The sequence below is a fragment of the Sphaeroforma arctica genome (genome assembly GCF_001186125.1).
Source record: "Sphaeroforma arctica JP610 unplaced genomic scaffold supercont1.196, whole genome shotgun sequence".
Classification (NCBI taxonomy): Eukaryota; class Ichthyosporea; order Ichthyophonida; genus Sphaeroforma; species Sphaeroforma arctica.
The window spans coordinates 87,299-103,755 of NW_014040362.1; the positions used below are offsets into that span (position 1 = coordinate 87,299).

Consider the following 16,457-nt stretch of genomic DNA (forward strand, 5'->3'; position numbering starts at 1 on the left):
CCTATATTTGGAAGTAGTACTTCAACAGCGTGATTAGCCGGGGTATAGGGAACATCTGTTGACGTGTCAAGGACGGGTGAGGGTACGATGGTTCTTCTACATGCTGGAGAAAAGAGCCAAGGTGTTCGTGGAGGATCCAGATAGCGTGAAAGTCGTGGCACTCCTGTAATTGCTGAATGAGGTCAGGGCCAATGGGCGGCAGTTTCGGGCCTACCAGGATGCGTCGAATCAGTTATTGGATGCAGGTAAAGTGGCTAGTAGTGAACTTGTTGCTATCGGGGCAGACAGGGCAAAGACAGCCGTCGGTGCGGTAGTCGAGCAATATGAACATGTACGTATTCGTTAAAATCATAGCACAGAGCCGGATTGGTGTAGACTCGAAGCAGCGATTGAAGCTGTCGTGTCTGGCTGTGTCTCGGTTTGAGGTTGGCGGTTTACCCATAACCAGTTGGTAGTAGTATTGGCGTCGGGCCATTGCCGCGATCTCCTTGTTGGACCAGCGTTTTGTTGAGTTCTTCCTGATGTCGTCACAGCGTTGCGGAGGGCTACATGGTCGGGTGTACGCCCGCCCGTGATTTTGTGTACAGTTTTCAGGCGAGCATAGATACTGTACAGGAAGCGCAGTGATGGTTTATCGTGGGCCCAGGTGGGTTGCGTCAGAGGGGTAAGTGGATTTATGCTGGCCATTGAGTTGAGTTGTATTTCCAGGCAACCTCCGAGGTAGTTCGCGAATTGTGGGGAGCAGGCCGCAAAAGTGAGGTAAGTTTGTTTGATGTTTGGGAAACTGAGGGTATTTAGTGCCCGTGATGATGGCTGCTGCTTGGATGAGTGCTGAGTTAAAGCGTTCGAACAGGGGGTCTAACGCATCCTTCCATATAGTCGGAGCCCAGGCAATAATGTTCAGCCCATATGTAGCAGTGGATAGGATGAATGTTTTGAACATTACCAGTCGGTTGCGGGGGTGTCGCCAGCTGAAGCCATGGAAGACATACGCGCGGAAAGAGGCGATACCCAGTGACAATACTGCAACCAGGGAATTCATATGTCTAGCGAGGTTGATTCCTGGTACTCCGTGAGAGAGTGGGAACCCCAGGTATTTGGAGTGTTTCAGGGGGAGGTAGCGTGTGTTCCAAGGTGCGTCTGCAAGCGTCGGCGTGATAAGATTACCATTTATACGGAGGGTTGGCGCCGCGTGTCGCAAGTCGGTAGATCGTACTCGGGGTTTAATGACACCCTGTTCGAGGCCAGATTTGCGTCCCCACGCATCAATGTCATCTAAGAAGGGCTGGAGCAAAACCGATCGAGGGGCTTGGATCCGTGTGTCATCGACAAAAAAATAAGAGCGGAGGAGCTTGGGCCGAAATTGTGCTAGCGTGACAGCTAAGGAATACATGTAAATAATAAAGGGCTGGGTGCCGACGATTGAGCCTTGTAGGGTGCCATTCGTTCTATGGAATAGAGACGAGAGCGTGCCGCGGTATGTCTCGGGTAGGGACCCTCCCAAACAGCGCGCGGAGGCAGTTGATCCAGTTTTCAGGCATTCCAGTGTGACGTAGAAGTACCCATAGGCGTGGGAGAGCGACCTTGTCGTATGCCTTGGTTATGTCTAGACAGACGTCGTTACACTCCTCTTCTGACCGTGTCTCAGATTCCATGATTCGATAGTAACAGTGTTTTGTCAACACCTGCCCGAATTGACTCAGCACATATCTTCCATTGTCGACTCACTTGGCCCAAGCTTCAAACGGGAATTTACTGACCACTTCTTCCCATCAATCTTTCCTGAACCACTACAGCGACTATGAGAGCCATACCATATGTTCATACATTGTATCATGCATACTTGCCATTTTTAAAATAAAAAATATTATGCCTATCCTGACCATATTGATTATATGCCGCTGATAGGGGTGACCCACGAGAGAGTGGGGTGCCCCTACAGCAGAGATAATGATGAGTTTCCCAACTTCAACATATTGATAGAAGCTATTTTTACCATAGATTATATTATCCCTATTGCAGGGTAGCGATCTTCAGAGGTTGTCTATTTATCCTAAAACCTGAGCCCGCAATCCATTGCCTCGGGAGGAGACGAGGACATGAGGCCGTGAGACCTTGAGAACGTGAGACAGTGAGACCGTGAGACCGTGAGACCGTGAGACCGTGAGACTAAGCTTAATGCGTTAACCGTTAAACTTTTATTACATGCCGATATAAGCGTTAAAGTTCAATTTTTATTACATACATGGTCCTATGGATTTCAGATGGGGTGTAATTTCTAGGTCCGCAGATTTGTCCCCAGTTGAGGCTGTTGAGCGCGCCAAATATGACCGGGCTCCAAGTTCCTATTTTCTATTGGCTATTATATTCAGTTTGATTTCACTTTCCGGCAGTATCCACAAGTCCACAACTCATTTCTCAATTCTCGACTTCTCGCCCCTATATGAGAATTGGCACCGTATACGATCAAAATCACAATCCACTTGATATTTGCGGAATCAGTTTGTTGTTAAATCAGCAGGTGCAAAGTTGTAGTCAAAAGTTAAAACATGCCGTCGGTTGGGAATTGGGATAGGCGTTATCAAAATCATGGCGAGCTTTTGATTGGTCGACACTCTCAATTTAGCCCATATCTTGGATTTTAGGTGCACATTCAAAGTGCAATTTTTGAAATTTCGTTGGGCATATTTGAGCTACATAACCGCTTTAAAGTTTATAGAACATGAAAATAGGCGTTAAAGTTCAATTTTTATTCAGCATACACATAACATAAAAGAGCTTAGCGGCGTGAGACAGTGAGACCGTGAGACCGTGAGACCGTGACTCATAACCCCTTTGTTCTATTTAGAAGGCTTTGCGTGACCGGTGTGCGTGGGCGTGACCGGTGGCCTGTGGAATTTGTATCTATTTCTATAGACAATTTTTAGAACAGAGAATGGCGTTATTTATTCTTGTTTTGCTCGCTTCGCTCGCACCCGACTCCCCGAATCCCGACAGGCCGACGATTTACGATACATAAATGTCAATAGTCAAGAAATCAAAAAATAAAAATTTATAGCCCTTGCAACTGCAAGTCTCATGTGTTTCGGCCCGTCCGATTTCCATTTTCCAACTTGTATGTTTTATTATATTTTTTTCATGTTCGCTATTTAAAAAAAAAGTATTTATTGTTTAAAAAAAATGAAAAAGAAAGTATTGTGTCTCTTGAAAGTTGAAACCTGTGATGAGCCATTTGCTTTCTCTGTTTGATTTGTTTTTTTAAACATAGACGAAAAAGAGAAATTATAAAGAGTCTGTGTCACTGCGAGTGTGAGAGTGAGAGCAGAGCTGAGAGGCTGACGTCTGACGCGAGAAAATGTCAACTGGTCTGTGGTAGAGATTAGAGACTGAGTGTCTGAGTCTCACAGTCTCACTGAGATCACTGGGGTCTGAGACTGAGAGTGTGAGTTCAAGTTGACTCTGTAGTTGACTCTGTGAGTCGTGTGAGTTTCTGTGATCTTTTTTCTATAAATATAATATTTAGTTTTGTTTTTGACTTTTTGTGTAAACATTCGCACTTTGCTTATTTGTTATTATGGGTTCTTTCTTTTATTTACTGAGTATTTTTTTGTTTTGTTTTAAAAAGAACAAAACAAATGCAACCGGCTGGTGACCTGGTGTGCTCAGTGCTCAGTGCTCAGTGCTCACACCTCAGTGACCTCACACAGGTTGAGACTGTTGAGTTATGAGTCTTTGAGAATACTGATTTATTTTTTTAACAAAAAAAGAAGAAGAAATCCCCTCCCCCCCCTGCTGGTTTTGAGAATCAAGATTCGCAAACCGGAACTCTTTTAGGAAGTAAAATTCTAGAAATACCCGCACGCCGTATCTGTACTTCACAGTTCACAGTTCACAGTCACACACACATGACACAACAAGAAAGAAGAGGCTGAAGTGTTCATGTTTTTAATATGAAATTTTTAGTTTTCATATATATACTTATTTTACTTAAAAAATAAATAAAATAACCTTTTAAAAAAAATAGTAAACAGAACAATAAAGCACTTCTGTTGTTAAATGTACATCTTGTTCATTGTATGACTATTTTAAATATAATGACCCTCTCAGACCTCTCTACTACTACTTTATAGATAAAAAAAAAGGAAGAAAACCCAGATTGATGAACGGACTAAAAAAATGTCCGTACTCCGTAGGATAATATGAGTGGTGAACAAACCAAATTGGCTTTAGGAGATGGGAGATTTTTACTATTGAGGTTGACCCAAGGTACCTTAAAAATAAATCTCATTGGTAGTTAGAAAACTCATCCTTTATATTGACGAGTAATAAACATACGATTAATCTCATACCGAACGGACTATTGGTTCTGAAGTTACGAAGTATTCCATCTCGTACCAGAACTCGTCAGCGTTATACAAGTCAATCCATACCTAACAGACCTTTCTGGCATCATAGCATACTACTTTAATAGTATATGGGGGGTTATATATGCGTGTGAAGCGAGCCTGGACTTGTATTTTGGGTACCTCATATCCTCACTGGTATAAAAGGTACTAGATAGAATATGAGGTACTCGAAGTACACGTTCAGACTCGCTATACGCGCACATATACCCCCCCATAGACCATTAAAGTGGCATGCTATATTGCCAGAAGGGTCTGTTAGGTATGGATGGACTTGTATAACGCTTACGTGTGGCTAGATTAACCCAGTTTTGGTACAAAATGAAATACTTCATAACTTTTGAGCCAATAGTCCGATCGAGACGAGATTAAGCGTATGTTTATTACTCGTCAATATGAAGAATTTAAGTTGTATATCTGTCAATGAGATTGATTTTTTAAGGTACCTCTGGGTCAACCTCTATAGTAATAATCTCCCATCTCTAAAGCCAATTTTTTTGGTTTACGGCTCCTATACATCTTGTTATTTGGTTTTTTGAAACAAAAGCAAAAGAAAAGAAAACAAATTACGCCTCCTGAGGCTGTGACTGTGAGACTCTGACCTGCCTGTAGTCTATAAATACTCTATATTGTCAAATTGTGTATTTATTGCACACAATATGTACTTTGTACCATCTCTCGTATACAATTTTTATTAAAAAAAACGTTTATGTAGGACACAAATGGTGAAATAAAACAAAAGTAACGTCGAACGACATTGTCGAACGACATTGTCTATCTATAAAACTATTAACACCCTGAGCCATGTCCAAAACAGCACCCGGTCCATTCGCAAATGTAGGGTCGATATTTATGGGCCCACGTAAGGCGACTTTGCATCCAAGTACCGAACTATTAAACGTCGTACAGATACAACGGTCAAGTATCAGTTTTCGGTACATAATCTACACTTATCACCTGAAATAGAATTCAACGCCTCAGACTAGAGAGAGCCAAAGTTGTGTTAAACCTGTGAGCGTGAATTCGTAGATCCATACTTCTGAAAAATATAAAAAATATCGTTTCATAGCCTTCTTCTAAATTGTATTTATTTACAAGAAGAAAAGACGACTATGTAAAATATGATCGTTTGGTTTTTGGTTTGCACTATTGCACTGTAGTTCAACAAAGTTGAATTTGGGTTTGTCCCGTTATGTTGTAAATTTCAGGTCCAAGGGATTTTGTCCTGTTCTGTGATTGCATTAACCGCAATTGTTTTTGGGAACATATATTCCAAAAATAAATAAAAAATTGCTCGGTCCATATATGTACATAGGAATACTCGAGTCAGGCATTAAAATTTTTATAGTGACGGGTGTCGTATAGACAAAGTCTCACAACTCACAACTCGACTCGCAGTCTCGCAGTCTCGCAGTTCCTATCGCATGGAGCACCAAGAACCAAGTTTCCTCAGTAACGGAATGAGAACACATTTAAAATAAAGAACGTATATGTACAAATATTCCAAATTTACACGTTTGAAAAAACGCAAACCAAAATATCGAGTACATTTACTTCAACAAAAAAGATAACTGCCAAGAAGACTCCAAGAGTAGATAATACGAGATTCGGTCATTTTTAACATGGAACAAAAAAAAAGTTCTGGGAGCTGGAAACCTATATGGCTTTTAATTGGCTTTATATTTTTTTCTCTTTCCCTTCAGAGTGCAGATCAGCTCTACTCTAAACTTTTCTATCTGCCAGGTATGAAATATATATATGTATGATAGTTTCCATTGGGTGATTTAAGAAACGAGACATTTTTTAAATTGATCACATGGTTAGATCACTCTTTAGGAAATTAACATCAGCTCCGCCGTTCGCTTATTTGGCATATTGTGCACAAAATTGCCACATGTATGTAGTTTGCTCCAACAGCTCCTGCCTCCAAGTTCATCTTTGCAACTGAGTACTAAGTAGAGACGTCATTCGTAACCTAAAAGTTGACACGAAGCTTCCGTTTTACCTACTCCTGGTATTTCGACTACAAACTCTCTCACACAACAAGAGAGGGTTTGTGAGAGAGTCTACTAAAACAAAATTTATGATTATATATATAATGGGTGAATCCAACTAAATAGATTCATTATATAATATAAGCACAATCATAATTTGGTATATCCTGTATGCCAATCATGTTGCAAATAACACTTTTCATATTAGCTGCTGCGCAAGCGATTGCGCTACCCTTGTTACAAACAGATACTTCCACAAACGAGGCCAGTACTGGGAGTACGTTAGGCTTGCGAACTTTAATTGTTGGTTCAACATCCGACTCTGTCATTCTACCAAAGAATGTAGTTCAAGGATATGGTTCACCATTTGATGTCATTGTTGGTGCACAACCCGACTTGGCTGGTCATGGCTGGCATTCGATAGTAGTAGCTGATAGCGATGTGAATCAAACTTGGGTTCGTGAGTACGCCGCACGAACTCGTGCACGACTTGTATTTTTGCAATCAACTGCAGATGCCAATGATTCTACTGTTCTGGGTGTTCAGGATATGTTTTTTGACCCATCGTTTCAAAATATAACGGTAGCGGATTCAGACAACGCTAGGCAATTGGCCGGTGTTTTGAACACGACTTCAAGTTGGAATGTGTCTGAGACCGCACCTTCAGCCGTCTCGGTTGTGAACACAACCATGACTACCCCCTTTCTGGTGTATGATTATGAAACGATCTCCGCTGATTCCGCGGTAGCCGCGTTTGTTGCCAATACTACTCTAGGAACTGAAGAGATGCATTTTCGTTTTCATGCGAACCAGGCCGGACTTGGGGCGAATTTTGTGCCCTTCTACACCTTATCTACCGAATACACACAAATGAATTTAGCACTAGGACATAGTTGGTATGAATGGGTTACGAGGGGAGTGTTCCTCGGGTACCGTCGGTTGACCATGAATATACATGTCGATGATTGGTTTATTAACTCAGGAATCAAATACACAAATGAAGCTTGGAAAATCAACAGTAGTGATGTAGAAACATATGTGGCGTGGAGAAAAGACTTCATCGAGAACGTATTGCCTGCTGGATCTAACTTCAAATTGGAACCTGCTTACAATGGTGCTGGTCTAGGTATGTCCGGCTACGAGGATACGTCGTTGAATGAAGCATCGTATGAGTACGCTGCCGAGTTCGATTGGATGTCTCACACTTGGACCCACATGAATATGGATTGGCTGGAGGACTGGCAGTGTGATGGTAAGCATAAAGAGTGTAATCCTCTTCCTGAGCATTACGATGCTGAGCTTGGCTACAATCAAAAGGTCGCCAGGGGCGAGGGTATAGCTTCTGACGAATATATTGATTTGTATTACGGACAAATTGCCACCCCGCCTCACCAGTTCCTAGACAACCGCACAGAATTAATGGAAAATAATTACTCGCCAAAGTCTTTGGTAACGCCCGAGATTACTGGTCTGTGGCCAGCATCTTATAACGGGACACCACCAGTAGGCCGAAAACCATACCTCAGGAACACTTTGTTCTTTTCCAAGTTGGTCGAGTACGGAATCGAAAACGTTGTCGGTGACAACAGCAGGCCTGAATTGAATGCCGAGGTCATGTATCACGCAGTGGTCAGCACAGAAGAAGAGTACGGCACTGATGGTATCCTTATTATACCTCGTTGGAGTCCCAATATACCCTTCAATTGCAAAGATTTGGATTGTGTGGTTCGCTTTTATGATGAGGGTGCCTGCTATTGGACGACATACGGAGCTCCATGTAATGATAGTCAAGTGTGGACTGGGGCAGATGCCATCAATCGTGAAGCCAAATCTAGCACTATTCCTCTCTTGCAACAACGTTGGGACCCATACATGTTCCACCAAGCCAATGTGCATGCACAGCCCTACCATAATACGTCCATCCCCTTAGTCGGTCAGTTTGTGCAAGATGTAGCTGAGGATGTGCTACGGTATGTCACGGGGCTGCCATTCATTAGTATCAAGATGGATGACTTGGGAGTGATGTACAGAGAGCGTATGGCAAGAGACAATGCCGAGCACTATGGAACACTTAATTTGGATGAATTTGGTAATCCTGTCAGTATTCTGGTTTCCGGCGATGACAAATTTAGGGTAGCTCTCACCATCACAGCGACCTCTCCCATGTCCTTCATGGAGCAGGAGGATGTTTCTCTTTATGGAACAGATCAGAGCGTTTTCGAGTGGGTGGAGAACAACGTGCCCGCTGCCTTCAAGGTCTCCGGCTCTATGTAAAGTAGCATAGGGTCTATCAAGCTCTTGTAATCAATTTAGTAGTATTATATTCAAAATACAGATCTGTAACTTTTATATCGTAAATAGCGTCATGCTTTTATATTGTAAATAGCATCATATACACTTGATGATCGTGAGGAAATAGGTTATTTGGTCTGGCATTGCATCGAATAGTTGTCGTGATATTGTACTTTAGGTAGAAGCTGAAAATCAGTATCTAGTGCTTGTAGAAGACTCGCACAGAGAGCTGCTCCTCGCCATTTCGCTTTAATCCGGAAGGGGAACAAGACGAATCCAGAGGCCAAAGGCGTGCAGGGATAGGCTGGGAAGCGTTTGCGTGTTTCGGCGTATTTGACAACTCCTATACAATCGCACTGTCAATGATAGGTGTTGGAGGTGCGCACGCATAGTTTGACTATTGACATAACACAAACCCAACCCAAAACAAGGCAGCACATCGCGCACGACATATCAAATACAAGGAGGGGAAGATAAGCTTTACAGTTTATTGCAGTATCCTCTACCGTTCATACATTAGCACACAGTCTTCAAAGGATGAACGGTCGCGACTAGTTCTCTAGATATTCATTAGTGTCCGAGTACGTGAAACCCTTGAACTCCGCCTGCATGGTGTTCGTGATAGGTGCTTCCGTCACAAGTGTGTCTTGAGCCGGCAACGCAGTAAACTCTTCGTCAAAGTTCTTGGTGTCTAGTTGATCCTCCTGCATCATGAAGACGTATACATATATTGTCAGCGGGTCAGCTTATATAACAATACGATGTGATACACACTACGTCGTCGACGTGCTTCAAGTAATTCATTTGCATACACTTCGTGCGTATATGTTACTTGCAGCACAATGTATTACTATACTACTAATGATGGGAATCAAATGCGAATGGGTATCTGAATACCCATAGCAGGGACATTTATACGAACTGCCCAGGGGTAAGCTAGCATACTTAACATACCAGATGAGGACGCCAGGGAGCTACTAGACGCTTGTTCCACATATCGTCCCAGTTGATAACAGCGAAGAATTCGTGATCAACAATGTCTTGACTACCGGTTGCGCCATACCCCAAACGATTTTGAGGGTTTCTGACCAACAGCTGCATGTATACGAATGATGTATAATTTTATATGCAATATAGATTTTGGCGTGCGCACTGGCATATTTGGAGTGTATATACAAGAGAGCTTACTCTCACGTACCTGAAAGCGCTTTTAGCACTTCGTGAATTCCTTAGCAATGTCTTGAAACAATGGAAGATTCGTATATACAATATATGCGCACTGGCATAATACTGTATGTACAACAGGGCTTACTCTCACTACTTGGAGGCGCTTTTGAAACCTCGTGGATTCCTTCGCAATGTCATGAAACAATGAAAGATTTGCATAAAGTCCATTCGAACAATCTCATACTTTACAGGCAAAGAGATTACGCAACAACTTAGTAAACAATATCACAGGCGATCGACATACAGATATACCGATCGTATGAGTGAAGATATACCTGCTTAATAATACTAGTGGCTTCCCTCGAAACTCCTTGCGGAAACTTCAAATCAGCAAATAGGATTTTTTGGTACATCTGAATTATGGGATATGAATAAAACGAAAAGTGAGGATACGAAGCACAAGATGGCATCGCTGCCGTTCCTGCGATAAACTTTCCTTTGGATTTGACGAATACTAATCTAAAATACAAGCTTGAATTAAAACTTTGTAGTACGGCTCTGTAGATTACACGGGATGGTACATTTCTGACGGCAGGTAGCAACTGACGTACCTGATTAGTGTTCTCATCGTAGAATGGCGGGAGGCCAGTGATCATTTCGTATAGTAACACACCTGACCCATACAAATAGAGAAGCGAAAGATTAGTACAGGCAGGCAAACGGGCGAGGCTAGTCGATCATGTGTGAAGGAACCAGGAACCTTGTTGTCCTAGAAAAGATACACAACTACTAACACGCTGAAAGTATGTACTTTGTGTTAGATATCACGCGGTTCTCACAACTTAATATCAACTGCCCACACGGAGTTCCCCTGCGGAGAAAGCTGATCGAAATCAAAGTCCAGTTTTACCGCCGACGACGTGGTTAGACAAATCGTACTTTCAACACATGAATGAGTTTGTACAGCGAATGAGTTTGTACTCTCCGGACCGGAAAACTGGCCACGCACTGATCTATCCCTGTCTTTGTTGTACGATCCTAGCCAGATATGCTTATTCAATACATATGCATATACATATACATACATATATATACATCATACACACACATACACACACACACATGTATACACGCACATATATACATACATACATACATATATATATATACATATATATATATATACATACATACATACATACACACACGCACACACACACACATGTAGATATATATACATATATATATATACACACACACACACACACACACACACACACACACACACACACATATATATATATATATAGACACATACACATACACGTACACATACACGTACAGATAAACATAAACATACACATGCACAAACACACACACATTTACAAAAAGCCTGATACCTAACGCCGTGTAGAATAAGTATTATATATAAGCGATATACGACATACAGCCATAGCACAAAATACCCGTACAATCTGAAGAGAATCTACTATAACATAATTAGCAATGGAGGGTTTGCATTACCAATGGTCCACCAGTCTACGGCAGGGCCATAGCCTTTCTGCTGCAGTACTTCAGGTGCCATATACTCGGGTGTGCCACAGAATGTGTTTGTGATGTCGTCCCACTTAATGTTCTCCTTGCAAAGACCTATACGCAGAGGACAAACGGTTAAAGGGCCAAATAGATAAGTAAACATCGGTTCGGTGATAAAAACTCAGATCCGGTACGCATCCTCCGATATGACTTACAGTTTGACTATGCACGTCATCCGCTGTATATGCATTCGTTGCGATAAGAATGCTGAACGGGAAGTAAAAAGCGAGAGATCGCATTGAATGGTCATGTGGATGATTATTGCACTATCTTGCAGCAGGGGTGTGGGCATCAACATGACGATCATACAGGGTCACCTTGGAATCCATAACGTTGCATGAAGACATGGTACTGCCAACATGCCATCTATTCAGATAACGCATAGATTGTAAGAGACTTGGGACTATAGGCTTACCGATGACTATTACAGAAAAAAATACGTTCATAGCAAAGACGTCCACAACGCATGCACTTTTTTATGCTTACCGAAGTCTGTTAAGCAGATATAACCCATAAAGTCTATGAGAATATTTTCCGGCTTGAGATCGCGATAGATGATATCGTTCTCGTGCAGGTATTTCAATCCCAGCACAAGCTGAGAAGCATAGAATCGAGACCGATTCTCGCTAAAGGAATGAATTAATATTTAGATGGGATGATCAGGAATGGCTCTGAATTCGGATGCTCGCATAATTTTCTCTCAGGTGTGTGTAAATCATGTGGAGAGCGAAATCAAAGATCGACAAGCCCCGGTATGCGTTGGTCATGTGTCAAGTCACGAGTATACACCGACAAGGAAGGCTCTAAAGTCTGATGCAGTGAATGATGCCAGTCGCATAGAGAAGCCAGCTGAAGGGTTTCTTATCGTCGCAACAATCGAGCACATGTTCGGTAAGTATTGACCCGACTTGTCTCCAGAACCTCGGCGCTTCAGTCGAGACTACCACGAGAGCGAGACATCGTAGAATACGAAGGACTCATGCGACCGTCTATAGGCACATAGTAACATACCTGAATGTGCCTTCATTTTGGAGATGGAAGAAGAGCTCTCCTCCGTTGATGTAATCGAGCACAAGATACAACTTCTCCGGCGTTTGGAACGAGAACTGGAGCGGAGACACAGCAAAGAGTTAGGGTTGATACAGTCTTAGATGAATGGTTTGCATGGCGGGAGATATATCAGGGTGCATGTCAGTGCATAGATCAGCACACACGCACCCATCTGAAAACATGCCCACGACCGAAATAAAACATCAAAACTGCTAAAAGGTATTCATGTATATATAATATATGTACACACACATACATATACATACATATATATGTTTATGCATATGTATGTATATGTACATACCTTAGAGCTTTACATACAAGAGCTCATCCCATGGCGAAATAGTGTATACACGCATATACAGAACAATTCCATTCATATTCTTCAAATATGCACACATACACGTCAATAGTATCCATTTAGAGAGCATAAAAGAAGCACATACCTTAAGACCAACCAGGAAGGGACAGTTGTTATTTTTCGCCAGGATAGCTCTCTCGGATTTGGTATGTTCCAGCTCATCTCGCTCAATCAAATGACCCTGTAGAATGATTTTCCGAGAAGACATCTTAAACACATGTACTATATACTACATAAAGAAATAGTAATTCAATTCCGAGTCTGCTACACACGAGCGATATGACTACCAGCGCAATAGAAGGTAAAAGAGGGAATATTTTGGAGGAGAGAGGAAGAGAGGGGGAGAGGTGACTGAGAGGCCAACTGGTTCCTCGGAACAATATGTATTTTAAAATAGTTTGCATGCGGACGCACGGCAAGAGATTATTCAAGCTATACGAGAGAAACATTGAGAAGCCGGACACTCATCTCGCGTATGTACAGAAAGTATAGACACACAGCGGAGAGGCGGGTGGCCACTATGCAACAAATGCACACCCTTATTCGAATCCACCCGACTGTAGGATACGAAAACATGGCAGTATCTAGGTAGCCACCAGTGCACCTACCCCTGTGGCAAGCAATGATATACCCTAATACCCTACACAACACGCGTACCTTCTTTAAGATTTTCATGGCATAGATGCGATTGGTATCTTTCTTCTTGACCTGCAGAACCTTTCCGAAACTGCCCTTGCCGATGACCATGAGCAAGTCAAAGTCATCCACAGTCAACTTGCGGGTGTCCGCTTTCTTAAAGGTCACACGTACATGGGCCTGCCCAGATACCTCCATCTCCCCGTCTCCTTGCAGGTTATACCAGTTCTCATACGGTTGCTACGGATAGGTTGGATCGCGATAGAAGGCAGTATGGTTTGATGATGAGTGTCTGTCTGTCCAAGTGACCAAATATGCTGCTGATAGATTGAGTGCAATAACACACAGGTACCTTTCCCCCCCTGTGCGTTGTATGCAGGTACTATTGTCTGTTACATGATAGGCTCAGAACGCGTGCACCACCAAAACACACTGCAAAACCATATATATAGCGTGCTGGCCTCTCCCTACAGACTGGGAGCATTAGCAACATCACTGGTACATCCTGAAGTGCAGCACACTTGTCGGTAAACCCACTACCAATGCAAAGGACAAGGACAACTATCCAGAAAATCCCACAACACACTGCACACACCCAAAGAAATTACATTAGAGGCCACACATAGGGATAGGGCTACAGCGGGAACCACATCCAGTTCGGCAGACGCTGAACACGGGTGCAATTACATAAAGGTAATCCCGCAGGACGTAGAACCGCATACACAAGGGAATAGCACGACAGTCAATCAACGTCAAGCAGAGTGACATACATTGGGGACCCATGAGGGGAGGATGTGCAACATTCCAAGGAAATTGTTCTGCGTCTCAGCTTTTTCCAGGATATGAATCGTTAATTGATAGTTGCTATTTACAATATCACTGTTGGAAGGGGAGAGGAGCTCACAGAAGTAAGTGATACAGTAATGCCGAGACAAACATACTCCCAGCATAAGGTTAGTAGCGACGGTACAGCAGACAACATGCTTTATGGGACCAGCGAGAGATACATGCCGGCGAAGTATACTACAAAGTGTGCTCACAACACAGCGTAGGGATGGACAACATCGCGTCATAGCATCGATCACAAGAAGAACAAGAAGAAGCTTCAGAGGACAACACTTGGAAAACCCCTTAACACATACAATACAGCCTGGGCGGCCCAGACCGGATTTTTGCCGCTGTGTACGGGCAAGAGGATTTGATTATGTTCGTATGAGGCCAGCCCATACGGACTCTTGGCCCTGTCACACAAGTCACGGGCGGCGATCAGATCAACAATCAGGCGCCCCGGTTGGAAGAGCACATCGCGCTCGTCAGCTGTTCCCAAAACCTGTAAATGGATATTTCGTACAAAGGAAAACAGAACAAACACTGAACATTCCGATGCATCATGTGTCGCGAAAAACGTGGGGGTTTCTATTGCGGATGTCGTATTTTGGAAGATGACATGCGGATGTGCTGGAATATGTGCGCTTGCTGTTAAATATAGCGCAGATGGAAAGAGCGGACCATGCAGTACTACATATACTACATCAGATTTGCCCCAAAGTATACAGCTGATATATTCAGTTCATTCTCCCTTCGTACAGAGTTCGGGCCGGCCCAATTTTCCTTAGTTGTTGTTGTTGGACATACATAGCGAACACTACTCGACAAAACTTGCTACAAAAAAAGATCTTGACCAAACGCGCGCAACACAAGTGACGAAAAAGTGCAGGCACATGCATACACGTACACTTAAATACACACCCGGTCACAAGCCGCATACCTCGGTTTTGAAGCCACCGACAACCACAGTCTTGTGGTTCGGCTCCTTCTCTGTGCTCGTGTGGGGCAGGTCATTGCCCAGGCTACTCTTGGTGGAGTGGTCCTTGCCGGTTTTCTTGGTACTCTCTTTCTTCCCAGGCTTCGGAGAAGGCTTAGGAGATTTCCCTTCCTTCTCCTTTTTGGCTGCGTTGAAAAATGGTACACAATTTAGGGCAATACCGCGATTTGCTTCTACATTTGTGACATATATGTCAGTACGTATTGCTTCCATATTGGTAATATGCATGTATCTATGCATGTACGCCCACAATATTGCTACACAAAAAGAAGGTTGGAGTTTTCAGAAGTCAAAACCGGAATGGTAGCTCTGCGCAATTTGCCATAATTTTATAGCATGTAAACACATGCATACACACACGGACATGTATATATGTTACATGCAAAGGTAGGCTCGGGCAAATATGCGTTGGAGTAGCCAATGACTTTGAACTTTCGTTAAAGATTAACTTTCGGATTGAAGGCCTATTTGAACGGCCTAATGGGCAAATTCGGCAGAAATGAAACCAAAATACTTTTGCGTCGTTAAATAGCGGTTCCAAGATTTTTTGAGTGTATGAATTTCGCGTTACGGTAGTCAACAGGAGACTGTAAAATCGTAGAACAATTCTGATAATGATACACTCGACCGCTTAGATAGTACTCAGAAAAGGTTGAGCGCCAAACTTACTCAAGCAAGACAATTCGCACATAACATAGCGCGGTGGACTGTACCCAACTACATGCACAAAAGCTACATGAGAATAGAGAAGTATGACAACGCGTTTAATTATATTTAATATATATACGTATGTAGTATACAAAGTATATGCACACACCTACATTACAATTAAGTACAAGATGACAACATTATGCAGAAAACCATACCTGAAACATACACACAAATCTATTTAGACGATCAAATACTGCATGACACATGAAGGGCAAATACAAAACCATACATTCAAAAACACACACAAAACACAAACACAAACACACACACACATACACACACACACACACAAACACAAACATAAACACACACACACATACTTACATACATACATGAATAAAATAAAATAAATAAAATAAAATAAAATAAAATAAAATAAAATAAAATAATATATATATATACGCACACACACGCACGCACAC

The 16,457-nt window shown here is 42.5% G+C and overlaps 2 protein-coding genes across 2 annotated transcripts; one reads left to right on the forward strand and one right to left on the reverse strand.

Annotated features, from left to right (window-relative positions):
* Positions 1-6,540: 6,540 nt before the first annotated feature.
* On the reverse strand, positions 6,541-15,537 carry SARC_03729 (AGC/AKT protein kinase; the record flags this gene model as incomplete). Its single annotated transcript, XM_014302469.1, has 12 exons — positions 6,541-9,393; positions 9,644-9,784; positions 10,192-10,269; positions 10,468-10,529; positions 11,381-11,506; positions 11,939-12,078; positions 12,464-12,558; positions 12,949-13,044; positions 13,521-13,739; positions 14,270-14,378; positions 14,642-14,829; positions 15,268-15,537. The coding sequence occupies 12 exons, from the start codon at positions 15,535-15,537 to the stop codon at positions 9,241-9,243; spliced, it is 1,677 nt and encodes a 558-aa protein (XP_014157944.1). The 3' UTR covers positions 6,541-9,240.
* Positions 6,578-8,705, forward strand: SARC_03730 (hypothetical protein; the record flags this gene model as incomplete). The annotated part of the gene is made up of 1 exon (XM_014302470.1): positions 6,578-8,705. The coding sequence occupies one exon, from the start codon at positions 6,578-6,580 to the stop codon at positions 8,669-8,671; it is 2,094 nt and encodes a 697-aa protein (XP_014157945.1). The 3' UTR covers positions 8,672-8,705.
* Positions 15,538-16,457: the final 920 nt, after the last annotated feature.